The sequence below is a fragment of the Colletotrichum scovillei genome, assembly GCF_011075155.1.
Source record: "Colletotrichum scovillei strain TJNH1 chromosome Unknown Contig00008, whole genome shotgun sequence".
NCBI classification, from domain to species: domain Eukaryota; kingdom Fungi; phylum Ascomycota; class Sordariomycetes; order Glomerellales; family Glomerellaceae; genus Colletotrichum; species Colletotrichum scovillei.
This window is the reverse complement of record NW_023336266.1, coordinates 2,730,448-2,757,874: the sequence shown is the minus strand read 5'-3', so window position 1 is coordinate 2,757,874 and position 27,427 is coordinate 2,730,448. Positions and strand designations below refer to the sequence as shown.

Below are 27,427 nucleotides of genomic sequence, written 5' to 3'. Positions count from 1 at the left end.
TCAAGGGGTCTCGGCTGTCGCAGCTAGCCGTTTCGCTTCTCCATAGAGAGACTCTAGATTGTCCAGAGGGTATTCTTTGTCCTCTTGTAAGACCGCTTCATAGTATGCAATCAAGTGCTTGAGGCCAGTTGTGTTGATGGTTCCCCCAGTGGCGTCTGCCACCGCATATGCCCGAAACTCCTCAAACATCTCCAAATCAAAATGCCGGGCCAAGAAATGAGACCAGAACCGATAAAGGGATTTCATATCGCCGGGAATTTCCCCAGCTAAAGTATCTTGCCGTTGGGAGAGCGCGCGCTGACGAAACTCAGGGTACGGGATGTCGTCAATAGGAGACTCTGCAACTGAGTTCTCGCCTCGAAACCGCATCAGCAGGTGTGCGCGTTGAGAAGGACTCGACAAGTTGCTGCTGTCGTCACCACATCCTGATGCTGCCGCCTCGCTGCCACAGCCCACGACAATGCCTTCGTCCAACTAGGACTGGAGGGCTTCAGAAGGCTGAGCGTGGTTTCCGTTTGTCAAGGGTGCGCTCTCTGTGTGGGCAGAGCCATTGACGAGGGGCTGGGCCTTCTCCGTCTCCGCCGAGGTCTCGGCAGTTTGCTCGGATGCAGGACCGGGCTGGAATTCGGGGACTTGAGCAGAAAGCTGTGTCTCGGCAGCGTTGCCGTTCACAGTGCCGTTCGGCTGTCCTCCCTGAGCCTCAGTGGGGTAGGCGACGTAGCTGTTCTCGGCACCGTTGGGGTAGGCAGCAGTCGGCGAGATGACAGGGTAGTCGCCGAGCATGCCGTGGTCGTAATGAGCGATGGCGTGGAGGGAACGGGGGTAGAAGTACTGAGGTCCCTCGTTGCGGGCAGCATCGAAGCGCAGCTCCATGTTAGGGTAGACAAACTTCTGCCAGTGGGTACGAGATCTCAGTCTCTCAATGCCATCGTCGCCGACAACGTAGTCCAGCTGGGGGCACTCGGCAATGATTGCGCGCAGAGTCTGGGCATCGGCCACCGAACGAACCCTTTGGAAGCCGAGGACAAGCTCCAAGGGCACGAAACCCTGGCTGTCCATGTTCTTGCGCAGGTAGGTATCCTTCAAGAGGTTCTCGACGGAGAAGTAGTACTCCATCTGAGGGATCATGATATGTCTCGTTTGCTCGTAGAATGCGGCATAAGAACCCGGGGTCATGGGGACTCCGTAATCCCAGGAGACCTGGTTCATGTTGGTCTGAACTTGACGCATACGGCCAGAGTTCGAAGGGCCACCAGCACCGCGGAACGCTCCAGAGCCATTTGACTGACCACGGCCGCCACGACCACCGCGGGACTGAGAACCTCCGTAAGAGGATTGGAAGCTGCCGCCCTGGTGAAGGGGAGGGCTGGCGTACTGTCTGGGGCCTTGTGAGCCGAAGGAGTTGCCGTTAGACATGTAAGAAGACTGCTGAGCGTGCATGGGCATGTTGCCAGGGTGGCCTCCGCGGCCTCGGTATCCGCCACGGCCCCTATCGCCGCGGCCTTCGCCTCTCTCTCTGGCAGGACCGGCCTGCTCCTTTCCATGGGTTAGCATACATGTTGTAAACGGTATCGCGGGACAACCCAGGCAGAAATCAACTTACATTAGTGGCATTTGACTGCGACTCCTTGTTGCGCTCGCCAGAGTTGGGCGCCGTGGGCTTGCGTTGCTCCTTGCCGTTAGAGACTTCCATTGAGGCCCGCTTGTTCGCAACAGGGGGCTGAGAGTTGGCTCTGGCCGGAGCGTTACCGTCGCGAGTGCGGTCACGAGCTTCATTTCCAGCCTTGGTAGGGGCAGCAGTGCCGGCCGGCTTGTCAGCGGCGGCAGCAGCAGCAGCAGCACCGTGACCGCCACGAGAAGTAACGTCGCGTCCGCCACGAGCACCACCTCGTCCTCCTCGAGAGCCTCTAACTGAGGGAATGGGAGTGGAGAATTGGACGGTAGGGACAAAGTCCATACGCTCCCACTTGTCCTTTGAACGTCCCTTGGCGCCGGCATCATCCTGGGCCTCGACCTCTACCCGCTCAACCTTCTCGGAAGGCTTGCGCTTCTCTTCCTTGACAATCTCCTTGACCGCCGTCTCAGGCGTAGGCCATGAGTTAACGTCGCCAACAGGGGGAGGGACCTCGGTCAGTCGGCTATCTCTCTCAATAACCCTTGAGCCGCGAGCACCGTTTCTTCTGGCGGCGGCATCACCATCGCCAGCCTTGCGTTGAGACTTGCCGGCAGCAACGCCATTGGTGGTTTCAGCGCCGTCAGCGGATTTGTTCTTCTTCTTAGACTCCTGGCTGTTAGGCCAGGTGTCAACTGGGGTAGATGCACTGGAAGCACCATTGGCGGCGGGCAAGGTGACAGAAGTCTTGTGAGCCGCAGTCTCCTTGCGCTGGGTCCAGATATTGACCGAAGGAAGCGGCGCCTCGACGAGCTCAATCTTGGGCTCCTCCTTCTCCTGCTCTGCGGCCTTCTCCTTCTTCGCATCCTCACTTGACTCTTTTCCAGCCTTGCCCTTTCTCGGCTTCCTAGAGCCCTTCTTCGGCTCGGCCTCGTCGGTCACGCGAGTAGATGCGCTTGCCGATCTCACACTCTTCTCACTTCGGCGGGCAGAGGCTTCGGTAACGGCCTCCTCGTCATCGCGTCGCGAGTCGGTGACGGAAGCGGCGGCAGATAGTGTGTTCGTGCTGTTGGCCTCTGCTTGGACAGAGGAAATGTCCTGCTTGGCAGCCAGTTGGGCCTTCAGAGTGGTATTTCTCGAGGACTCGTCGTCAACGGAGTCGGTGCTCTTGACAGCGGTGGGCTCGGCACCCGGTTGTTCGCCGTTTACTGAGCTCGCGGAGTCCTTGCCGTTCTCGGTGGTCTGGGCCGCGGGTGTTGTGGCCGCCTGACCCTTGGCGGCTTGAGCGTAAGAAAATGCAGTAGCCATCGTGTCTGATGCTAGGTCTGATGCAGAAATAGGCATGCCTCGAAAGACTATTGGGGTACAAGGGACCAGGGAAGATGATCAACTGATCTAATCCTGCCAGGCCCTGAGGTAGTAGCCGCGAACGGGCTGTTGTGTATCCTGCTATTTGGGTAAACCGAGGTTTACCAGCAACTCCTGAGACGGAGACAGACCGGAGAGGGCGAACCAAGCCTCTTCGCGTGGTCCGGAAGAATGAGTCGGTCGGCGGCCTGAGGTGCCGTAAAAGGAATCAGGTGCCGGTTGATGTTGTCGGAAGCCGTCAAAGATTGAGGCAAACGCAAGAATGTCGGGACGAGCAGGTGCTGCTGGTCCAGTGAAGCCGGAAGGTGGCTAGTTTTTTTCGGGGCGACTGCGGAAACGAGCTTAGGACGAAGGCACGCGAGGACTGACGAATCAGTAGGATCGAGTGCGCGAGCGAGATGGTATGAGGTGCGGTGGAAGCTGTGTTCCTCGTAAACGAAGAGGGGGGAGGTGGGTTGAGGGCACGTCAACGAAGTGTGTTTTTTTGGGTTGCGAAAGGCAAGCGAGGCGAGACGTTCCGGAGATGCTCGGGCTGCGGCGATCCAAAGAAAACGTGGAAGACGGTAAACGCAAGGCTTCGATTGGAGGAGGGCTTGGTTGATGGCCTGAGGGGTCTCGCTGGTCGTGTACGAAATGTCCTCTATTGTAAAATTGGCGAACAGAAAGGTATCGACCGAGCAGGACGAGTGAACAGAGGAAGAATGACCACAAGGATACCGGTAGGGCAAGGTTTGTGGAGGAGAGGGATAGAGAGAGAGAGAGAGAGATATGTGTGGTTGTGGGAGAGGAGGAGAACAAGGCCCAGGAATAAAATCTGAGGCCCGAGTTTTTTTTTTGTGAATGAATTTTTTTCTTCTCGGGAAAGCCACTACCAGGTTGGCACTTGAGGTAAAAGGTGGAGGCAGCTTGGTTGACCTGACTTTTTAGCGGGGAGGGGGGGGAAGGGACGCTGGCACAGCGGGTGATTGGAATTCGGTTTGGGGTTGAGGGAAGGGACCCCAAGGCACTGACAATTCACTGAGATGCGGGAGGTGCTTCATCCGCGGGCTTCCATGTACGGGAGTAGGTACCTTGGTGATTCATCTCAGGGCATTTACCTTACAGACGTATCTACCTACCCTAGGTACCTAGGCTTACCTTACCTTACACACTGATGTCAGGCAGGTTGAATGCAGGTCATTGTCGGTGAAGCAGGGCATGCACCACCTCATCTAAGAGAAGACACGCCCAACCATTCATCAGACTTTATTACAAGACACCTAGCGTATAGGAAGACGAAGAGGTAGGTGAAGTAAGGTAGGTAGGTAGGTAATTTGAAAGTCTCATTCATCCAGAACATCCAATAGGTCCATGTCTCAGGCGATGTGCTGTGAGCAATGGGAGTGAAAGGATGGGACGGGAGCAAGCCGACCTACCTACCTACCTACCTACCTACCTACCACAGTAAGGCGAGGTGCCTCACGGTAGAGGTGGGAGAGCGCGCAGGAGGCCGAGGATGGAGGGGTCACCACCGACTGACGTGGGTTGGGGCGTCCAGTGACTCCAGTCTTGTCTTTGACGGGGCGGGCGGTGGCCGAAATATTTCCTACCTGAGGCCGTGAGGCCGCTGGAAGGGACTAAGGCATGGTACCTCGCGAAACCTGGACCAGTCAGGAAACGCGGATACTCAAGGCTTCCGACGACATGGGTAGGCTTAAAGTGGCCGGCAACGGCAGAAATTGCCCATCGCTCCGACCCGGCAGGGCAGGGTAGACAAGCAAGGCACTGATTATTACATACCTACCTTGCCTTACAGAGTACGGATACCTTACCTTGCACTAAGGCAAGGTAGCAACAGCAGGGCACAGGCGTGACAAGCAGGAAGCAAGACGCACCGACGGAACCGGCATGACACAAAGATTGGTGGTAAAAGCAGCCCATCATTGGATCATGACCTCGGTGTAAGTCAGAAAAGGTTGGGTTGTGTGAGGAAAACACAGGCTCAAAGGACAGTACTTAGACGAAACGAGGACAAAAAAAACATATACCAAATTACCCCTCCCTCCTCTCCTCTTCTGGTCAATGGCCTCCACCACGGTAGCACGGGTAGCCTGTAAGTGTTAGTCTTTGCGTAGTCACCACCTCGCTTTGCATCAAACCGAATCCTAGGATCTCTCTACCTTTTTGTGGTCATTGGATTTTTTTTTTTTTTTTCGCCTACCAACTCCTTTCTCCGTATCTAACCCGGAAATGGTCTGCCCGCTTCTGCTCCTGCTTCTTCTTCCTGCTGGCTGCGACCTTCTGCATGCGTGCCCATCCCATCCATCCCCCTCCGGTTCCTTGTCGGCTTTGGTGGGGTTGCGCGAATATAAGTCGGTTGTTCACCAGGCCAAGGCAATTTCTCTCATTTTTTATCATGTGCCTTTTTGTGTGATGATCCTTTAGCTAGAGCCTTATTCGCCCGTGTCGCTTGTATCGTATGTCACGGAGCGCTGTTGTCGATGTACAGACGCACCTCACAGCGCCGAAATGCACCGCACCTTCCGCTCGAGCGGGCAGATGGATGGTTTCGACTCTGCTGCAAGTCAGACCTGTGTAAGTAGGTAGCTGGGCCCTTCGAGGGGGAGGGGGCGATTCCTCATCTTGCCATAACTACCTCAACACATCGGCATTCTCGTAGAAGTTGCAAATTACCTAAAAGGGACTCTTTGCGGATTCCAGTTAATATGTCCAAAGTGAGGCAGGTGCACCGAGGCGGTATGCACTTTCCAGTTACCTTTCGAATGGCAGGCGCCATTGGCTACATCGGTACGTACCTTGACGCGGAGAAAATGGATACTGAGAAGCCCGCTTGACTCTTGGTATCCTCTCCATTTGCAAATTCACAGCCCACGCACAATTCCTCTCTTTTGCAATGATTGCCGGTTGGACCGCGTCTCCTCTGCAGTCTGCGTTGCATCCAACCCTCTGAATCCCCGTGGCCAGCACTAAAGAGGGGAACGGTAAGCGCGGCTACATTGCTTGCTATTCGAACTCCAGAATGTGGATTACATAACCTCGCCCTCCATCCGACGTTACTGTGTATACTTTGAAGCCCTCGTCCCACGAGCGTCAACTGACCTTGCTGACTACAAGTACGAATACGCCGCATCACTGTGCCACACACACACACCGCCACAGAGCGTGTCCTTGGTCATCCACATTCGGCCGACCTTCTTTGTCCGCTTTGTTATCGGAACGACTTCCGGGCCCTTTTATGCACTGGACGTGGGTGTACATACATAGTAATATGCCACGGTTTGATCTGTCGAATCCTCGGCCATTTCAGTTGCGATGACCACCTCTCTCACATTGATCGCATTGGCTGCCTTAATCATTCATCGTCGACGCCTTTGAGGTCGATATGGGCAACATCAAAGACGACGATTCGCCATGTCCGGTCGCCTACCAAAACGCGGTGGGCAATTCCCGACCCCGGTCGAATTCTTCCCTTCGTCTTCTTCGGTATTTTCTGTTTTTTTTTTTTTTTAGCAACAACCCGACAGGTCAGCCCACGCCTTTGATACACAGTTGCGCGTTCGTGGTTCACCCCGACATAGCGCAGCCTAGTAATCCAATGCATTGTGTCTTCGTCTGTCTAGAGCCGAAAAGGCTTAGCAAGCCCTGTGCAGGCAGTCAGATACGATTCAGGCCAGCCACACTGGCTAGACACCTTTGCTTATACTGTCTTGACCTCCAGCCACCGCTCGAATGGCGCAAAAGGCACAGGTTTGATGCAGAAACCTGGATGATCTTACCCGGCATCCTTCGGAAGGAGCCCGTTCGGAATAACTTTCTGCAGGGAAAGCCAAGCGGGACTCGCGTTAACAACAGCGAGTCTCACCGTCTAGTATATCGAATATTCGATGTTGATAGACAGGGCACCGGAGTTGTCGTGGCTCGCAACCTAGTCATATCGAAAAAGCTCATCTAAGAGGGTTTGCGCACACGCGCCTGAATACGGGACTTTCGGCCAACAACCTCTTATTTCCCACTTTCCTCTTCGGCGAAGCTTCCCAGCCTTCCAGGATCCCATTTCGCAATCAGTGCTTCTCCACCGGGACCCTTGGACAGTCATCGTTTTCTCTCGAATGAAGTGGACTGACTCGCCTTCCGAGCCTTCCTGGCCGTGCCGGGATCCACCGTCCGAAGTGGACACTCTTTCGGTGACTTTTCCATCCCCCGTGAGAGCCTCCCTCTCGGCCTCTAATTACCATTTTTCTCAGCCTTGCAATGAAATCAACAGCGGGATTTGATAAGACTAACTCAGGTTACCCCTGAGCACTAAAAGTATCACTCGAGAGATAAAAGAGATACGGAAATCACCACGCCATGGCCTTTTCTCAGGGTTCTCGGCAGAGGCTAATCCGTCGATCATTGTGGGGCCGAGCTGTCCAGAGACCCTTGACGAAGAAAAAAAGAAAGAAAAAAGAGAATCCAGAAAAAAACAAAACAAAACAAAAGGGGCATTCAAACACACGGCGCCTGAGGACTTCCAATCAGTAGTACGGGATACATCTGGTGAAGAGCCGGTATTTTGTATGCCCGGAATTTTGCGATCTTTCTAAAATGCTACATAGTTCCTGGTCTTTCAAGTCGAGAGTCAAGATTTGCAAGTGAAGCTCACTCCTGACTTAGTCCCACGACGTTCCACCGAGACTGCTACCATGCGAGGTGGGCGTGTATAGCCAGCAAGTGGCCAATCTTCACGTTCAGACTTGATGGTCAACTCAAGCTAGAACAAGACTATGCGTCTTTCCGATGTGGAGAGATAGTCACTCGATGGCCATCGTTCATGAAGCACCCGGCAGAGAAAAACAAAGGCTTTCGTGAGTAGACTGTAGAATGAATGCGCCACTGTTTACCATTATAATGATCACGACGAATGATCGAGATGATTCATAACCTCGAATATCTTGACCGAGACAAAAATCTATCGGGCGAAAAAAACGAAGTTTCAAGCCGAAGAGGGAATCTAGCCCCCGAAGGAACACGATGCCCCTAGTTGAACTTGCGTATGTGATCAAACGATGCCGGGTTTCTTCAAGAGTGTGAGGACTCCTCACTGGAAGGGTTGATGTCCTGTGATTATAGAGGAGTTGGCGACGTAAGCCGGGGGAAAGGCTGTAGATGGGACTCAAGATCCCAGATGGAGAACAAGATTAGATGATCGTGCCCGGAGCATACCTAGAATATCATACCAGGTCTGAGAGACCGATTCAGGTCAAAGTCATGGCCTCTCTTATTAATGGCGAGTGGGTGCGGCTACGAGTGCAGGCGAACGCCCGGACTATGTGGTACGTTTACGTGAACTACATTTCGACATCTGCCTTATTTCGATACTCTTATTTGCCCACTCTATATGCAAACAGCAGAACAATGCCGACTAGCTACCGTGGTACAATCATCCATAATCATTTTTCGTCTTCATCTTACAAGGTGTACATGAGAGCTCCAAGCTCAGCCCGTCATCCAGGCAGCAGCCCTTCTGGCGCCAAACGTGGTGGCCAGGCGCAGTCCACTCGAGCCCATGGGGAAGTAGCTGACTAGGTACCAAACAAGGCAAGCCAGTTGGATGACAGCCGAGATCAAGGTCAAAATGGTGCTGTGAAGCTATGTCGGAGTCAGCCGGCGTGCTTTCGCCTCGTAATGATGACAACGTCATGGAACTTACACCGAGAGAGAAGTACATGGAAAGCCCAAGCGATCCAAAGTAGGCAGCAGTGAAAGGCAAACGCTGGCCGGAGACAAGGTGTTTCACGTACGCCATCGGGCCCATGACGGCCGCGAAGGACGCCAGGAACAGGAGGGAGCCAAGTGTCCATCTGGGAAGATGATAATGTTAGCAACAGGTACGCGACTCGAAGATGGCGAACGCGAACGCCGTATCAACGCTAAGCCCTCCGAGAGTCCTCATCACGCCGTTCGATCACCGGATAAGGTGCTCATAACTAGCTCGCCATGCAAGATCATCTGGCATGAAAGGCGGGTAGATAGAAAGGGGCAAGGCTACATTCGGGTACGGCACAATAGGTACCGATCCAAACACCCCTTTGTCGATCTGCCGCGCCGGCAACTAGCCGGGTTGATAAGCACCCGTGGGGTGATCCTCCACGGAAGTACGGAAGAGAGCAGAATCGCTTACGACGAGGCAAAGGGCAGAGGGTAGAGAGAAAAGGGAGCGTGGAAACTCACAGAATCACAAACTTGCGCGGCCGCACCGCTACTACCGGGAACAAGGCGAAGCAGATGACGAAGCAGGCGAGGGCGCCCAGGTTACAGGCACCAAAAATGAGCAAACGATCCCATCGACTCACTGGAAGTGGAATATACAACGTTAGCATGGCTGTTCCGGAGAAGATGGAGCGGACACGACAACACCACCTCGTAAGCCCGCCTGCTCACATGGCAATCCGAGACATGGGAAATCCACAAGTAGAGGCCATGCCAGTTGCAGGGGAGCTGGGAGCTCAAGGATGAAGCTGCCAGAGGTGGTGGGACGGCGAAAGCACACAGACGAAATGACTCACGCGTTGCGAAGCCCTCCTCTTCTTCCCTCCTGTTGGCAGCAGGCAGGGGCGCGCCGGCGCCCTCGGTTGTTGGGAGCTGGATATAGCTGTTGTTTCCAAAGGGGTTGAGAGACTTGATCGAAGACATGAGGCCGGACTGTTGCGCCGTATTGACGGGCACGTCCTGGTCCCGTCTTGACCAACCCAGGGAGTTCATCGAGTCTCTGAAAGAAGCGGACGCCATCGTAACGGTGGGATATGGGAGCCGAGAGATGCAACTATGACGTGCTAGACGCAGGTGTCGTTACTCCCGCGGAAACCAGATAAGTAGCAAAAGATGCACGCAAGAGCGGGAGCGTCCTCTCTGTGCGTCGAGCAGTATGTGGTCAAGTGACAGGTGGCCCTTGACAGTATCGGGGGCAGCCCGCTCGGAGTCGGGTTGCGGAAAGGTTGCTATTGGGCGGAGAGCGATTTCGGGGTGGCCTCCGTCGAAGGTGCTGGGAGAGCACGGGAGTAGATGACTGGTATAGCGCGGCAGATGAGCGTCAGGAAGACGGTTGTCGAGCTGCTTCTCCACAGCCAAGATGGTCAGCTTGGGTGATATACAGGGTCATGGTCAATGATGGAGGGGGAGGGTCGGAAGATGCATACGATTAAATGTGCACAAGAAGGTGGGCTATTGGGAGACCACCTGTTCGATTTGTGATGCGACGTAGGCTGGTCTTGATCTCTTGGTGGTGGCCTAGTGTCCGCGCGTACCGCACCGTGTCGTAATAACGTAAGTCTTGGAGGCAGACGCAAAGACGAAGGCGAAGGCAGAAAGGCAAACGGCCAACGGCCTGAGGATGGAGGGGGGCTAAGGCGGCTGGTACACGAGGTTGATAGCTTGATGAAGGGGGTGGGGAGGTGATGGAACGGGACGGAGGTTGAGAGCGAGGCAGTCTGGCAGAAGAAGCAAGGCAGGGTGAGCTTGAGAATGTCTCAGAGCGAAGCAGCGCAGGTGTACCAGGTGCGGTTGAATCCGGCCAATCAGCGGCTGCATCCTTCCCCGGACACACAGACCACCTGTCGGCTGGAAGTACGTACCCATGATCCCCCGAAATCCGGGCTTTCAGCCAACCAACACAGCCACCAGCGTTATCGAATTTCTGGTTCAGCACCTCACCACACACTCACCTTGAGACCTCGACACACTCGAGAACATCCAGTTCCATTTCCTCAGAGTCTGGGTGGGTCCACAAGGTCATTCTTATCCTTAATCGGCAGCACATGATTGGAAGCCTTCCCCTACTCCACACCCGACCCGACCTTCCAGAGGCACTTTGCAACCTTTACATTGGCGCAAGAACCGCCATTCTGACAGGTTCACCATCTTTTACGTCGTTGATACAGTGCGGCTGCAGCTCTGAGACTTTCTGCTGGTAGCCGTGCAGGAGGGGGAAAGTCGAGGCCGCATCGAGTAGGTAAAGGCCACTTGGGGTAGGATTGCCGCCGGCACTCACTGCGGAGCGGGCGATCACATCTTGGCCAGGGGTGGGTTTTCCCAGCAGATATTCGTCCTATTATGCCGTAATGGTGGTGGTGATGATCTGGAGAGGAGTAAAACGCTTGGGAGACAATGTTTGGGATATTTGTCACTGCCGCTGGCGCCGCCCATCTAATCACGATACTCTTGAGATGTTGAACCAAATTCGCATGTATCTTGCGTCAAGAGCCCAAGTTACACACAGTATGTGTACGCCACAGGGGACAAGGCTCGAGATCCCTTGACATCACAGCGGCGGCCTCTCGATTGTCTAAGGTGCTTGCCAGACAGAGGCATGAGTATGTGTGTGTGTGTGTGTGTGTGTGCATGTGTGTGTGCTACCCCAAACGGGATATACCCAAGATATCAATGTATGCGACCAGACGGCGGTCAGGCTCTTTGTCTCTCTGTTAAGCGAGTCATAGTCGAGGCAGAAGGCGATAAGGCAATGGTTCGAGGCGGTGAAGATGTTTGCACCCGTTCCAGATGTCGCGAGTTTTCCAAGCTTCTGGCACACACGAGTCTTGCATCGACCTGGTGTGATATCTCAGATTCGCGGATAAGAGCTCTCCCTTCCATGCCTGATCTGAATGCCAACAAGCCGACATCTTGGGCGTCGACAAGGCTTCTCCCAGTAGGAATGTGTTTGCTGGCGGGGTTTGCGCAGGGCTCTAGAGCTATATCGTCCAACTAGGAGTCGAGCCAGCCATGGACCATGAGCGCCATGGGTAAGGTGTTCTGCGGGATGAATCGAAAACTGGTTTCTAAACAAGGCGATGCGAAATGAGACAGAATCCCATATCTAAGCCAAGGGCATTCTGGGGCGTTTCTGGCCTCGGGTTCCTGGCCGGGCAGTCTAGGAGCCATGGAGCAGCCCAGTTTTACATGAGTTCGTGATGTCTTCTTTTGAGGGAAAGCTAGACATTTCATGTGCATGACCACCTTATTCCTGCCGATCCTTAAGCAGGTCCCGATGAGCGTCGTGAGTCGTCGCGGCCGGTGCGGGTCCAGTAGGTGCGTTAGTTGTCTTAGCCGTCTGACTTGGAGGCATCACGGGGTCCGGGCTGCCCTCCATCTTATCCCGACTCGGACCAAGAGGCTGCCAAAACGTCCCGGTGAGGATAGAATGGGGGTGCCACCCCCGGAATATGGGACGAGTCAGGAGATGCAAGTGAAGTGACAAGCCTCATCCAGATGATTTACGGAGTTGTGTCTGTTAATAGAACGCAGCCTTGATATAAATGCTAGCGCGTTTCCCTCTGTACAACAGAGAGAGAGAGAAAGGAAGAGGAAAGAAGAGAAGAGGAAACGATTGAGCAAACACAACCTCAAACAACAGAAACGACCGAATCTTGACTCTCGAGTTACGTTGAAAACACAAATCAAGAGGAGGTAGGTGGAGATGCCCCGTTCTGGGAATTGGCAAACGAAACAGAACAGACAGGACCCAAGAGGGAAACAAGAGTTGACAAGGGAGGACAGAAACAACCAGCCGAGATCCGGACTCAATACCCAATACCCAATACCAATGCATCAGAGGCCCCAAAGTTCCTTACCTTTACCTCGACTCACCGACGCACAGACCATCGATACAAGACACAGGAGGAACGCTCTCATTCGTACCAATACAGGCTCACCATCGCAACTTATCAGCACCGACCTAGACGCTGGGATAGTAGAGCAAAGAGACAAGCAAGTAGACGATACCTACCTTGCACAGAGTCGGACATCACCGCCCGGGATCTCTGGAAAGTTGGAACGTTTGAACGTAAACTTGGTCACTGCTTAGTGATCCCGAATACGTTTGCGCGAGTTATCCAAGATTTCCCAAGCCGCCGGGTCCGAAACCCCTGCGCAACGGCGTCGACAATTCGGGGAGCTCTCACTCCGGTCTTTTTCTTAGAGGAGCACGTTGAGTCCGTCTCGCCGACGACCCTGATCCTTCTTTTCTTCTGGACCGACCGGGAGCTTTGCTCCAGACATCGGCAGGCCGAAACTTAATTTTGCCTACAGCGCCAGCAAAGAACGGCGACACTTGGAGCGACAGCAACCAACCCACTTACGCAGTAGGTCCTATTTCGAGAGACAAGTACTCTGTACTATTCTCTGTACCTACCTTACCTCTCCAAAGCAAGTTGGAAAGAACCTAAGGCAACGCATTCTGCCTGCCTATTCCTAGTGCCTTATCTTGATCGAGACACTGTCTTGTTCCCTGCTTTTCCACGCAAGAAATAACATCTGTGTCTACGACACTACCCCGATATATCTTACCTTACTACGAACACCAACCTCACCTTCGCCCTAGCAGTGTGCGAAAAGACGCGCATCTAGCGATCGACAGGGATCATCGCCCACTACCACTCCGAGCCGGTTTCCGACCGCCATCTTGGCCCTTTCTCCTCTGCAGACTTCTCCAACTCTCCAGTCGCACCCGTGGACCTTTACGGTGTACCCGCACACAGGCCGCATTCCCCACGGAGGAATCATTTCGTCCTACCTGGAACAAACACTCCCAAAAAACCGCCCCCAACCAACAATTACAGGAGACCCCAGAAACCGCTGCACGTCAACCGCACCGCTTTTCCGGGAACTACCTATTCAAGTGAGTAAACGCCACTTTACTTTCACATCAGACATTATCCAAACTAACCGCCAGGTCTTTTTGCGTTGAAGATCCAGAGAGAAAGACATACTTCGTCACTCCCTACACCTTCTCCTCAGCAAGGTTGGTACACTACTCTGCGCATCCTCCAATCCCCTTCCCTTCCTTATAATGTAGCCTTCCTCACCCCCCTCGTTGAGTTGTATTCCACGACTCAGCCTCACAGCCGCTTCTTCCGCCACACATTTATTATACATGGCATACCCGCCCTCTTCCGTTCCCTCTCCTTGCATCGCATCCATTCACTTGCTCTTCTCTACCTCTCTTGTTCCTTTCACTCCTGTGTTGCGGATATCATATCTGACTGGCCCAAATCCAAGCAGTCGACTGTCACTGTACAGGGTCCGACAACCACCGCAGTAAAGAATTCCACCTGTCCCCGATCCGTCCGAACCGGCGGCAACCCATTTCGTCCGTCGCACTTTCTCACGCACTCTCGAGTGTCACCACCAATACTTCAATCCGCCATCCCGCCTACCTATAATAGTGGGCACTTCACAGCAAGCAAGCAGACCAGGAAGCAAGCATCTGCAGCGCCAAGTACGGTAGCAATACCAAGAAATCAGCACACCATCTTTTCCTGGTATTGGACCCCTCCCTTCTCTTTCTATCGACAAGAGCTCCTTTCCGCCACCACCACCATTATCCTCACTCTCACCTCTATTTCCTTCTTGTGCAACGTCAAGCGTCAGACGGAAAGCCGAGCCAAAGCGTTATTCTCGTCACCTCTCGAAAGGAACAACAGCTACCGTGTAAAGTCGGGAGACTGCCCTGGGTGAATATCACCCACCACCCATATTCTTCTGTAAGTCAGCATCCGTGTCCCATCACTGCACTGCACCTCGTCCGTTCTCCTTCGCGTTGCTCTTATTCCCTTTTCGCCCCTCGGCCCACGGACCGGACTGCAGACATGTCATGCTCGATAGCACAAGCACACCTCGAGGTCCTGAACCACAAGTTGTCTTGTCCCATCCTGGCAAACCCTGCCTGCTGTGAACCCCTTCACGACCCCTTGTCTCTGGGCCTGGATCACCCAAGCCTTGAGGCGTGCTTCACACCGTCAAAAGTATCCGTATTCATTCCAGCAGAGGTGTTCTAACCTCCCTTGCAGCGGACGCGTCCCGTTTTTTATTTCCTGAGCAGACGCAACAGACGCTGCACCTCCGTTACCAACCAAAGATAACTCACCGACACGAGCTTTACCTTTTCGCTCCCCCACAGCTTTGGTAGAGGTAAGGTGAAGCCGAAGAGGGCCCTCCCCAGCCCCAATCCCAGTCCCCGTCCGTCCCCGTCCCCGATTCTTCTTTCCCCCAAACCTACCTTACCTTACCTTACCTTACTCACCTTAAGGTACCTTAAGTACAAGGTACTTGGGTACCCCTCGCCTCTTCCCCCGCCCTCGCCCTCGGCGTCTGGCATCGGTCTCCCGCATGGGCTTTCCTTAGCACCCCTCCCATGTACGGATAATCGTGCACTTTAACAAATACTTGACACTACACACGTCCTTCTCCTTCAACACAGTCCTAAACTAATTATTCCCCAGCCCAGTCCAGTGCAGTCGTAGCGCCCAGCCCCGAGGCTCCTACACCAACTTCTTACTCATACCTACTTTCGCTCACCCGCAGGCCCGCATCGCACCGCCTGCGCACCACACTACAAACCCCCGACTCCCCGACACCGCATTTCCATCGCAACCTGTCAAGACTCAACTCTCTCAATCTTCTCCTTCTCCTCCTTCACCTCACTCCAAGACTCGACAAACACTTGGTCTTCTATCGCTTGTCTCAGCTCCTGCAAACCAACAGGCAGCGATTTCCTGCTCGTCTTTATACACTTATGCGACAGCCGACCTAGATCGCAAACCTTGCCTCGCTTACTCCCACACTCTTGCACTCTCAGTCTCTTTCGCGCGCACACACACACGCCCCCCTCTTAACCGCCTTTCGCCTCGCTACCATCTACGACACCGGCTTTCCTTACTTAGGACGCCATCCCCGCACCTTCCATATCACTGCAGTGAATGGCCGTGTAACAACGGTTTTGTGTGCTGTCGAACAACATTACATATTCCCGGCATTTTCCCTTTTGCTCGGTGAGTCAGTCCTGCCTTGGTCGCGCCCTCCTCCCCATACTTGCATTCCTCTCCCGCTCGCTCTCCCTGCCTATTTTGCCTAGGTGGCGTTCAAAACTGCCTGCGCCTGTGCGGAGAATATCCGCATATACAGTCCCCGGTTCGTGCCTGTCCGACAGGAAAGCAAACCTGCGCGCAGCGAACCTCGGAGCACCTTTGATTTGCGCAACCTCATTATCATATTCGGTCGCAACGCTGACGAGTCGACTCACTACAGCTCTAACCTCTCCGAGTCAAACATTCTCCAATCATTCCAGCATCACAGCGCAGCCTGTCACTGCACTTCTTGACGAAAGAGGCGGTGTGAGCACTACAAGGTCAGCGAGACCTCGCATCATCGCCGATCCAGCATATCCTAAAGGCGGATTCAAATCAACGTCGTGTCAACAGTACACACAATGGCACAGCACGGCTTCGGCCAGTTCAACGGTGGCCACGGTGGAGGTGGTGGCGGCAGCATCGATCCCAACGACTTGGCCATGGGCGGAAACTATGGATCATCCTACTCCAACAACTACAACTCCAACTCGGGAAACACGAATGGATTTTCGAGCGGCTCTGCCCTCTTCGGAGACGATGAGCTACTCGACGGCCTCGGAAGTCCGACCGAACAGCCGCTACATGGCCACGGCCAGGACTTTGGTGGCGGAATGTCAAACATGGATATGGGCTTCAATCAACCCATATACGGCTCTCATCATGGTCTAGACCAAAACCACATCAACGGCTACTCCAACACCCCCGATGGTGACCCCATTCAAAGCCCTTTCGTGCACAGCTTCAACAACTCGGGATTCGCCCAGATGCACCACCGTCAGGCCCTCGGCACGTCGCTTCAGTCTCCCATCTCCTACTCGGGCTCGCCCTTGGCTGGATCGGACCTCACTGGTGATGCTGCCGAGACCAACTACCTCAACGCTAAGAACAGAGCCAGAATGGCACAAGCTATGCAACGGAAGAGCTCATCTTCCAACACTCGCAGCCCCATGACTCCTAAGTCAGCAATGCACTCGGTACCCATGGCGACCCAGGAGTCAACTGGCTTCGGTCCTCAATCCATCCGGGCCCAAGGCATGCATGAGAAATCACCATCAGGAGGTCAGTGGATGCAGACCCCATCGGGAAGCATGGCGGCGTCATATGGCTCTGGCTTCTCGTCGCCTATTCAACCCGGCCTCGCTCAGCTCAACGAGGTCATGATGAAGGGTGGCACGTCGATGCCCGCAAAGCTGGGGGCTCAGCCCGGTGGTGCGGTTTCCTCTCAAGAGATGAAGCGCAAGCGGCGTCGGGAATCACACAACCTTGTCGAGCGACGCCGCAGAGACAACATCAACGAGAGAATCCAAGATCTCAGCAGACTAGTTCCCGCCCACCGTTTGGAGGATGAGAAGATCCGCAAGATGATCCAGAACGGCACCCCGCTCTCGCCTACGTTGTCCGGCATTTCCAACCCCTCTCAGGCCACTTCGGGCCTTGCTGGTCCCGGCGCACGCCGCGCAGCTGGCGCAACAGGCAATATCACGACCGGCCTCCCCCTCGAGGACAAGGACAAGGGCCCCAACAAGGGAGACATTTTGAATGGCGCAGTCAGCTGGACGAGAGATCTGATGTGGATGTTGCATCTGAAGTTGCAGCAGCAGGAGGAGTTGATGAACGCCATTGCGGAACTCGGCGGCCATTTTCCGTTTGAGCTCACTGAGGATGAGAAGCGTATGCAAACCGAGTTGATGGAAGCCATCTCCAAGAACGAAGTCCCAGGATACTCTCGCACGACCGGGTCTGGTCTTCGGGTACCCCATCACACCGACTTCCGCGGCGAGCCTATGAATGGCTCGGGCAATGTTGGTGACGGCACTTCTGTCAGCCCTGGCGCTACCAACGGCACCGGTCTCGCCAACGATCTTAACGCCGGCAGCGAATTTTGGAACGATCCGGATGATGACGACAGTGGTCCGACCTCGCTGAACTTCAAGGAGGAAGACGAGTTCGGCATGGACCTGACACAGTAGGACGGACTGTTAGAACCCATGACGATTTCCCCGTCTTCTTCATTCTGATCCTACTGTGGTCATCTTCTCCTTTCAAGTTCCCGCTCTTTTTATGCATTCGCGCAGCCATGGTATCTTTGTTGCATCCAAGCGCGTTGGAGCGGTTAAGGATTTCGGTGGGCGACGGCGTTGAGAGGTCTCTTTTTCCAGTGATATGGGCGGCCAAAGGCTTACCAACAGCCAGTGAAGCACAACGTGGAGGAATGAGATGTGGTTTGGTCGAGCCGGCTCGGGGTTTTGTTTTGGGTTTTTAAGGTTTCAATTTTCGTTTCTGTTTTCTGGGTTTACAAGCATCATCATCATCTACTGGGAGACGTGATACCTCTGGGTTCGGATGGGCATTGCACATGGTCTTTTCTTTTCTTTTCTTTTCTTCTAAGGTCATCTCTAATTCGCAAGGCGGGCGGGCATTGGGGATGGTTCGCGGGTTCAATATCTTTCAGGCAATCTTTCCCCCACAATTGTTCTTACTCCCTGTCCTGGAATTATTCCTACAAATCTCTTCTCTCAATGCTTACACGCAGTCTCAGGTTCAACACATCTGCTTGGGATGCCTTCGGTTTTGTTGGTTGGTTGTACCCTGGCGTGATTTATCTTCCAGATTTCGCGTGTCCATTTGGCGTTTGGCATGTCAGGGGAAAGTAGCTTCCACCTGCTTGCTGCCTCATTTTCCCGCACACATACAATGATACCCTCCCTTTCTTTCCACGACGTATGAACGGCTGGCCTGCCGTATATTCTTCTACGTGACCAGACTAGCACAGTGCCGCGATTCATCTCTCTATCCATGCTTTTCTCATGCTCTCCCCATGTCCGAGACTCTCAGTCAGCGTATCGTGAGTTGTCCCTCGAAACCTCTTCGTTCTTCGTTACATGTGATGACGTGCAAGTGACCACACGCCTACCAGTGCCTCACACACAGCAAATGCTCGCTCATCGCCGTCAGCAGGTTCCATGCCTCCTTACGCTTCATGTCTTCCTGCAACGCGATCCTCTCCAGTGCTGTTTGCCCGTTGAAATACTTCCACATGGCCTGCCACGCCTTGGCGACCTTGGGATCCTTGAATCGCTTGCCGATGGCCGCGAGGTAGAGGGACTCCTTGCCCGTCGCCTTCTTGGCATCTACGATGATGTAGGGGGGCATTCGCGCCAGATGCGGCGCCTCGTTGGTTGAGGGGTGATCCGTCGCCATGGGCGGTAACTTGCGCGCGTGCGCCGTGGCCTTTTCGGCCGCCTCTCGCTGCGTCTTCTCTGCTATACGTTCTAGGCGTGCCTTTTCTGCCGTTTGCTCAATGTGCGACGGGATGTAGGCCGCGATACCGCTGCCGAAACCGCCACTTCCACTGCCGCCACTGCTGCTCCCTGCCTCAGACTTCCCGTCTGCCGCATCGATTGCTGAGCTACTCAGTGGGTTGCTGGTACTGAGGGAGGAAGTATCCTCGGCCTTGCGCAATTCATCGCTTTCTAGCTTGTGCTCGACTTCGTAGATTATCTCGGGCCAGACAACAACGTAAGCGAATGTGCACAGTTGAGTCACCCATGCACCACGCATGAGCCACGCGAGCATAGCGAGGTACGTGGGCCGATGAGCTTTACTCGGGCAGTAGTGTTTATATGACCTCGGCGCGTACGATAACTCGGCGAGGAAGTTGGTGAGCGGCGGTGCGAGGGGGAACGTCTTTTGCCACTCGAGGCTTGCCCTGGAGAGGTTGCGGGTGTCGCAGTTCGGCGACATAATGTATGTGTCACGGGCATGGAGGGGTGGGATTGCGATAGCACGCCGCCAGAATATGAAGTGTTGCGCGTACTTACGCACCTGGCTCAAAGTCAAGACGTTGCTCTGGCCTACTTGATAGAAACTGAACCAGCATTAGCACGAGTATGTGGTGGGTCTTGGAGGGCTTTCACCACTTACGATTGCGTTGGCTTCGACAGTCGGGCGAACTCGACCATGGCTACAGTACTCGGATCCAAATCTGCCTGTAATTCGGCAATGATCTTCTTCTCGTCGCCCATCAGCAAGAGGGCAAAGTTGCGGTCCAAGAAACCGGGTTCGTCTAGGGTATCTTCGCCGATGAATGAATTGGCAGTCGTTAGCCAGAGGCCTCTCTGTTCTGTCTGTCCATAGTTGTGCAAGTCCGTGACGTAAAACGGCACGGGAATCTGCACAGAAGGCGTGACTGGGCCCAGTGCTGTGTCGAGCTGAAGGGCCGCAATCTTGTTCTGGGAGACGGCCTCGTAGATGTCTTGGACAGCAGCTGCGAGAGATGATGTTTGTAGAATCTCGTCCCATAGCAGACTCATTTTACGCCCTGTATTGATGTCAGCACCTGTTATCCGATGGTGCCCCGTAACCTGACTTACTATCTTCTCGTCCCTTGTCCTTCAGGGCTGAGATACGTTTCGACTCTTTCCACACGAATTCACTTCGCTGCTGGCAGTATTTAAATGCCTTGTTGATCTTCTTAATGATGTTGAGATAGAGTGTCTCGATGAGTTCTTTGGCCTCATGTTTCTTCGGGTTCAGAAAGAACACCAGATTGAACATAGTCATAGACGCCCGCTTGTCGTCAGGCTCGTCTTGCTGGGGTTGTTCTTCCTCCTTGGCATCATTTTGCGACGCCTCGGCGCCATTGGGGGCATCTTCGTTATCCTCATTTGGGTCGAAGTCGACAAATACCGCTGATTCCTCCGTACGGACAGACTTGGATCTCTCTGACTTGGCCTTCTTGTTCTTCTTTTTCTTCTTCCACGTCCCACTCTCGGGGACGTGGATGGGATAGGAAACACAGAATAAAGGGTCCAGAGAGAGTTGGAAGAGCTTCTTGTGATACGCTCTCCCTGGCGTCAGAATGCTAGCGAGATCTTTGGTGGGAAACCCAGCCACATGCTCCCATGGGACGATTTGCGTACCATCTTCGGTGATTAAGTGATCATCTCCGGCAGTCCATTGTTGAAGCTCGTCGGCGTTAGCATCGGAGTCGAGGGATGCTGAGCCGGGCGCGTTAAGACGCTCCAGTAAGATATCATCATACTCGGCCGAGCCATCGGCTGGCTCGTGACTTTTGGACTGCGCGTTGGGCGGCAAGACAGTGGGTGGATAATGGAAGACGAAGTTGGGACCATCACGAGACCTGTTGATGACCAGCGCTACGGCCAAGAAATTGGACGGATTCGGGAGCACGGGCGGCGCCATTTCGGAAGCGATAAGAGATCCAATGGCGGTTGTGAAAGCTTATGACAGGGCAGTCAAGGGCTCCAAGATGTCAACGGTGCCGTGCCCGGCAATCATCACTCACAAGTCCTTACTGTGGCGGCTGTGTTGCAATGAGAGTCGACAAAACCTGGGCTTGGATTGATGCGCCAGAGGAACTGGGCAGTCCGCATTCCATGGGACTCAGACCAGCAGGGCGAGAGTAGTACATGCGGCTATTTGTCGTGGCTGGACCGTAGATGGGATGAGGTAGGTCGCGGGTTCGATGCGATCTGCTGTAGTAAGCCCGAGGTTGAGTGAGGATGGTGGCTGGATCGTAGGAAGTCGATTAGCACAGCCAATAGAGGTTAATGTCCGCGGTACGTATCCGTACAAACGGCCCAGCAGCCACCGGAAGGTGCAAGGTGGTCCGAGCACCGCCGGTCTGGCCCCGTCACCTTCCTCGACGGCACTTCAAGGTGGGGTTGAGGCTCTCAAGGTTTCGGCTGGAGGCAGGCGTGAGGAGCGGACAACCGGCAAGCCCCGTCAGACCTCAGTCCATCAACGGTTCACGGGGCTTCTCCTAAGGTACCTAATGCGAGAATGCGAGCTAAAACCTTTCGCTATCGCATGTCCTTGGTTGGAGAGATAAGTTTTAAGCCAGAGGTGTGGCTCGTTTAGGGAATTGAGGATGCGTAGGTATTAGGTAGACGGTTCGAAGCAAAAGATGAGACACGGCACCCGACTGCAGTTCGCGATCAGGATGCTCAGGACGGGCTGGACTTGATTAGACTGCAGGAGACGAGAGACACAGAGTCGGTGAGCCCTCTTCTAGGGCAGCCTAAGGTAGGCAGCCCTCAGCCTGTGGCTTGAATGAAGATAAAGGTGCATCAAGGGAATGCGCCTCTGCGACGGTCGGCTGCGAAACGAACGGTCATTGCATGGCGAAATTAGCTCCCGACCCCGATTCACTGAACAGTACATAGTAAAGGCACAACCATCGTCACGCGAAGTTGCATTGTACAGATGGTGAGTCGATACGGGTTTCCGCGCTGATCATGACTGGGGAAAGGGACGGGTACATAGGTATTGTAGGTAAAAGCTCCCAGAGAAGGTGATGGTGGTGGTGGTGCTCTACGGATACATTAGGTTCAGCTCCAACGATGACGAACTTCCGGCATGGCTCCTGGGCATCGGAAACAACTATTGGATGGACAGAATGAGGGGAAACTCTTGAGACGGTTCAGCAGCTGGGTCCTACGATCCAATCCAGGCTCGTCAGGCCGTTGTGGCTGTCGCACTGCATTGCCGAGCAGCTGCAAGACCCTTGGATGCCACTGTTATGGACTCTTGAAAGAACCCAATGCTTGTGGTAAGGTAGGTACCTTAGACCCTTGGATGCCACTGTTATGGACTCTTGAAAGAACCCAATGCTTGTGGTAAGGTAGGTACCTTATGGTACGGGTTTAGTGTAGACCATCCAATAGCCCCAGGTGTGGAGGGGGAGGGGAACAGGACTTGGGGAAAGAGAGGCAACAATGACGGTAAGGGCGCCTCTCAGTCGTTGTGGTTTCGGACCCCCATCCATTTCCTCGTGCCTTCCTATCTAATCACGAATAGCTCACAGAGTACCTAGGTACCTAAGGCAGGTAAGGTACCTTAGACTACGTAAGGTATGAGCAACAGATGGACAGCAGCGTACCTTGGTTCCTTCTCCTCGGTGCCCATGCCGTGACGCTCGTGCCACGCGTCCTGCGTCCTGTGCAGAGACAGAGACAAGGCCAACAAACAAGGGCAAAGTCAGTCCAGATTGAGCGTTTGCTTGAGGTCTGTCCTTGCTAGCGGAGGCGTTGTTGGGAAAAAAGCGCCCGCGGGAGCGCCCCGGCCCCCCAATCACAACGGGTTCCCACTGCGGCACTGCCCCCGCTCAGAGAGACCCTGAACATGAAGATTGAAAATCTGCTCCATCTAAAGCTCTTTTGCTGTGTCCGTACGGAGTACGCGCATACACCCAGGAAACTAATGGTGAAATTGGGGGTCTGGGAGAAAGGGAAGGTACACCATAGAGGCAGGCCCACTCATGTGGCGGTCGTAAGTTGAGCAAGGCACGAGGTAATTGGCTTGTTCTGTGAGTGCGGTATCCATAAGGTCCCTGGAAGGTGGAAAGTGGGAAGTTGCTCTGTTCTGCACCTTCTTCACATGCTCTCGCTCAGTCTCTGTGTCTCTCTGTGTCTCTGTCCAGTGTCCACAATCCTCCCTTCTTCCTTCTGATTTTCTTCCTCGATTCGTTGACCGACGACAAAAGAAGATTAGCCACTCGCACATACCGTAATTTCCCCAACGCGAATCTCACTTTAAACCACCAAACGCACCACATCATTCCGAGAGCCACTGCCACCTACCACTTGGGTACTCCCTAAAAGATACTACCTTTTTCTTTCATACCTTGGGGGATCCGCACGAGGAAGGAAAAAGGTCTCGTGCTCGGCCACCATTATTCTCGACGGCGCCAATCCCAACCCAGTACCCCCTCGTCCCTCATCTTTTTCCCAATATCAATCCGACAATACCCACCTTCCTCTCTTCCCACTCCCGCTTCTTCTTCCTACACACCTGAACCACCAACATATCGACCGACTACTATCCGTATCTCGCTTTGTTCATAGCCTTCTGCACCTCTCCTCTCTTCTCCTGAATAGCCTCGCTATCCTCGCTACCCCTTGACGTCTTGCAGACCGCCGTAAGCCCCTTTCTGCCATCATCCAAAGTGCCAAGGTCGCACAACACCAGCGACTGAATAAACCGCCGAATTCCACAGGGGCCTCCTCATCCAGCTATCGACCTCTTCGGTATTGTCCCTGCCCTTTCGACATACCCATCCCTTCCTTCGCCCACGTAGTTCGCTCATCCCTTCGGTCAAATCATGACCCAAGGTGCAAGCAACGGCCACCCTAACGGGTCAGCGCTACCCCATGTCCGAACACTTCCCCTTTTCTACGACAGCGAAGACTCTCAGCAATCTGCGACTAGTCTAATCCTGACTGTTCGACCAGACTGGGCCTCCGACGACTCCAACATCGAATTCGTTCGCTTCACCGACGGCATCACCAATACCCTACTCAAAGCCATCAACAAGCGAAAGGGCTGGTCCAAGGAGGATATAGGCAGAGAGGCCATCTTGCTGCGCGCGTATGGAAATGGAACCGCTGTCCTCATCGACCGCGAGCGCGAAGCTCAGAACCATGAACTACTCATGAAGCACGGCCTTGCCCCTGAATTGCTCGCCCGATTCCAGAATGGCATGCTCTACCGATTTATCAAGGGCAGCGTCACAGCACCGGAGGACTTGAGAAAGCCAAACATCTATCGAGCCGTCGCCAGCAGGTTAGCGCAGTGGCACGCCACTGTGCCCTGCATTACACACCAGACGTCTACCAATGGCAATGCCAAGGGCCATGATCAGGACCTGAACGCCATCATCGAGAACGCGGCACCTGGGAAGCCGGTGCCGAACCTATGGTCAGTGATGCAAAAATGGATTTTGGCCCTGCCCAGCGATACACAGGTCCAGAGGGAGAGACAAGACAAGCTTCAGAAGGAGTTTGAATACATTGTGGAGGAGTTCAGCCAACGCCCTGGCCTAGGTGTTGATGGCGTAAGTCATATAGAGCCGCCAGGATTCTCTATAGTTGCTAATGGTTATCTCGTAACAGCTAGTATTTGCCCATTGCGATTTGTTGAGCGGCAACGTGATCGTGTTACCGAGTACCCAGCCCGCCAAAGGCCCCAAGAAGGAAGCCACAGTGACGTTCATCGACTACGAATATGCCACGCCGTCACCAGCCGCTTTCGATATCGCCAATCACTTGGCCGAGTGGGGTGGATTCGACTGCGACTACAACTTCATGCCTACCCAGTCCCAGCGTCGAGAGTTCATTGAGGAGTACATTCGCTCATTCTACAAGTACTCCGAGAACAACACAAATGTTGATATCGAGGCGGAGGTCCGAAAGCTCACACATGAGGTGGACCTATTCCGTGGCGTGCCGGGATTCTACTGGGGCATCTGGGCTTTGATCCAAGCCGTCATCTCGGAGATCGACTTTGATTACGCCTCGTATGCGGAGACGCGCCTCGCCGAGTACTGGGCGTGGAAGGGAGAGAAAGAGGGCAGCAGAGCCGCGGCCGGCAAAGAGAAGCCCCTGCGTGAGAGACGCTGGGAGCAACTGGAGTGAAGTGGAAGCTCTGTTACGATCGGGTTTGGCTCGGTAGGCTATGGAGATCTGAAGGCAGCTAGTTCCAGAGGGACAAAACAGAGAGGGAGAAAATAAGCTTGCCATGGAGTTTTTATCGGCGAGGAACGGTTTCTGGACGTCAACCTCAACAGCACAACAGAAATGGATTGAAGCAAGCGAAGCATAATATCAGTACGGGCCGGCGTCATTCAACATGAGCTCGACGAAGGCCGGGACAGAGCTCCGGGGCGTTTGGGGAAGGGGTTAGACGGGAGTTTTCCTCATAAATAATTCATCAAATACCACGCAAAGAACGAGAGTCAGGAGAGAGAAAAAAAAAAACTCGGCTTTCTTGACCAATAAAAGAAATATCAATCTCGAAAGGGAAAATAGGATTCGGGCTACATGGAGTGAGAGACCTCAAATACTTAAAGATACGAACGTACCTGGGAACTAAGTAGTGTACTTGAATCGAAGAAGACCCTGCTGAGCTGCCAAGGAGATGATACTTTCAGTCTACTGCGCTAGGCGACCCCAAGAAAGCCTCCAAGAACGACTTCAAGACGAGACTGACTCCAAGTCTCCAACCCAGAGTTGGACCCGATTAAGACTGAAGTCCGAGAAACATGTTTGGCAGCAAGGTATTATCAATAGCCCACCCCCCGTGGGCCCAGGTTACCCGACGGTCCCCTTTCCGGGCGAGCAGACGACGGCAACCTACCTCTAACCCCCCTTCCCCCTCCCCCTGGCCCCCCGTTTGGCCCCCAAAATCCAAACTGTCTTACCGGCCAGACGGATTGGATTGGGCGCGCTGTGGGCCACAGCTGCTGGGCGGAAGCTCAGAGCTCTCTCTCAGCTGCGCACCTAGGTAATCCGTATGGTCTATCCGTACCTGCGCAGTATCCAACCTCTGCTACGGAGTACAGTATCCACCGTCTGTCCACTTGCCTGCCGCGAGTCAAGCAAGTGGATAAAAACTGCTGCAATAGAGTCAATATTGCAAAATGCAAAAAAAAAAAAAAAAAAAAAAAAAGAAAGAAAGAAGAAAGCAACAGATGTGGCCCGCAGCGTCGTATGTGTGTGTGTGTGATATCTGCGAGCTGCAAGCACATGCTAAAATTGAGGAAATTCTGCCCACCTTACCCGTCTTCGTACCTACCCGTATTACTTCGTACTCTGTCAGTCTGTACGTGTACGGAGTACCCAGTCCTAGAACGGAACACACCCACCCCTCCCTCTCCTTCCAAGCTCCCATTCTCATTCATTCCTACCTCAAGGATACGGATACCTTGACAGAGAGAGAGAGACAGAGGGCAGAGCTTGGACAAGCAGAGCTGCACACACCCTGCCCTTCCTTCTCTCCTCATCATTTTCAGCCTCAGCACTGACCACATCTCTGGCGTCTGGGCAGTTGATGGGGATCGATCTCTGTGCCCTCCATATTGTCATCAGTGCGTCGTTGCCGATACAGAGACCAAAGTTATCGATCGTGGAGGAGACGAATGCTGGCGTTTGGGGGGCGGGGTGTCTAGAAGACCTGGCAACCTCACACACTGCCGATTCAACCAGTTTCCCTCACGCCGTCCGTACCTTGCCTGACCTAGACACACAATCAACGACAGCAAAAGGTATTTTGTCTAGGGCTGAGTATAAAAGATGCTCAAAACCAGCAATAGTGTATGGCCATAAGACTGCATGCCTGCGTATAATAACAACATCGGCAAGCAGCACAGCACTGACAGTGACACAGACGACTCGCTCGCGGGTACGCGCTGTCCAATCGAGATCTGTCGAGTCGACCGTGGAGATCGAGGAGGGGCTCGAGAGGCAGCCAGCCCGCTGCCTCGCTCATGTCTGTTGGAATGAGACAGGCGGGTAGTCAAGATTGACGAGAAACCTAAAAGACTAGGAAGCCTGGTGACGGGGCAGTAATTCCGCTGTTTTCCATCCCATCCTATTGTCCTTTTGCAGAGGTTTCGTTTCGAAGGCTGGAGCCGCTGGGCCAACCGTGCTGCTTCTGACGCGCGTGGAACTAGCAGATCGAAACAACGGGTGAAGGCTTGGCCGGCGTGCCTATTCGAAAATCAAATCTGGCGGAACGTCTAAATTGCCAGAGGGTTACGAAA

The 27,427-nt window shown here is 54.0% G+C and overlaps 7 protein-coding genes across 7 annotated transcripts; 3 read left to right on the top strand and 4 right to left on the bottom strand.

The window, feature by feature from the left end:
* HER10_EVM0009249 (uncharacterized protein) lies at nt 1-369 on the bottom strand (the record flags this gene model as incomplete). Its single annotated transcript, XM_035478740.1, has 1 exon — nt 1-369. One exon carries the CDS (start codon nt 367-369, stop codon nt 1-3), a length of 369 nt encoding a protein of 122 aa, XP_035330884.1.
* A 105-nt stretch (nt 370-474) lies between these two features.
* Nucleotides 475-2,956, bottom strand: HER10_EVM0011830 (La domain-containing protein; the record flags this gene model as incomplete). Its single annotated transcript, XM_035481248.1, has 2 exons — nt 475-1,536; nt 1,604-2,956. 2 exons carry the CDS (start codon nt 2,954-2,956, stop codon nt 475-477), a joined length of 2,415 nt encoding a protein of 804 aa, XP_035331022.1.
* A 4,571-nt stretch (nt 2,957-7,527) lies between these two features.
* Nucleotides 7,528-10,463, bottom strand: HER10_EVM0000400 (uncharacterized protein). The gene is made up of 4 exons (XM_035482829.1): nt 9,529-10,463; nt 9,194-9,314; nt 8,673-8,823; nt 7,528-8,611 (listed from the first exon to the last, which is right to left on the bottom strand). The coding sequence occupies exons 1-4, from the start codon at nt 9,749-9,751 to the stop codon at nt 8,459-8,461; spliced, it is 648 nt and encodes a 215-aa protein (XP_035330357.1). The 5' UTR covers nt 9,752-10,463; the 3' UTR covers nt 7,528-8,458.
* A 1,284-nt stretch (nt 10,464-11,747) lies between these two features.
* On the top strand, nt 11,748-14,473 carry HER10_EVM0005746 (uncharacterized protein; the record flags this gene model as incomplete). The annotated part of the gene is made up of 7 exons (XM_035475350.1): nt 11,748-11,760; nt 12,000-12,031; nt 12,303-12,424; nt 12,664-12,800; nt 13,046-13,098; nt 13,440-13,634; nt 13,706-14,473. The coding sequence occupies 7 exons, from the start codon at nt 11,748-11,750 to the stop codon at nt 14,471-14,473; spliced, it is 1,320 nt and encodes a 439-aa protein (XP_035330685.1).
* Nucleotides 14,474-15,763: 1,290 nt separating this feature from the next.
* On the bottom strand, nt 15,764-21,430 carry HER10_EVM0003819 (uncharacterized protein). The gene is made up of 3 exons (XM_035473483.1): nt 20,238-21,430; nt 19,789-20,185; nt 15,764-19,732 (listed from the first exon to the last, which is right to left on the bottom strand). The coding sequence occupies exons 1-3, from the start codon at nt 21,067-21,069 to the stop codon at nt 18,775-18,777; spliced, it is 2,187 nt and encodes a 728-aa protein (XP_035330570.1). The 5' UTR covers nt 21,070-21,430; the 3' UTR covers nt 15,764-18,774.
* On the top strand, nt 16,224-17,834 carry HER10_EVM0010018 (helix-loop-helix DNA-binding domain-containing protein; the record flags this gene model as incomplete). Its single annotated transcript, XM_035479488.1, has 1 exon — nt 16,224-17,834. The coding sequence occupies one exon, from the start codon at nt 16,224-16,226 to the stop codon at nt 17,832-17,834; it is 1,611 nt and encodes a 536-aa protein (XP_035330925.1).
* Nucleotides 21,431-23,311: 1,881 nt separating the features above from the next.
* Nucleotides 23,312-25,702, top strand: HER10_EVM0000919 (choline/ethanolamine kinase). Its single transcript, XM_035470684.1, has 2 exons — nt 23,312-24,721; nt 24,780-25,702. Exons 1-2 carry the CDS (start codon nt 23,990-23,992, stop codon nt 25,299-25,301), a joined length of 1,254 nt encoding a protein of 417 aa, XP_035330385.1. The 5' UTR covers nt 23,312-23,989; the 3' UTR covers nt 25,302-25,702.
* Nucleotides 25,703-27,427: the final 1,725 nt, after the last annotated feature.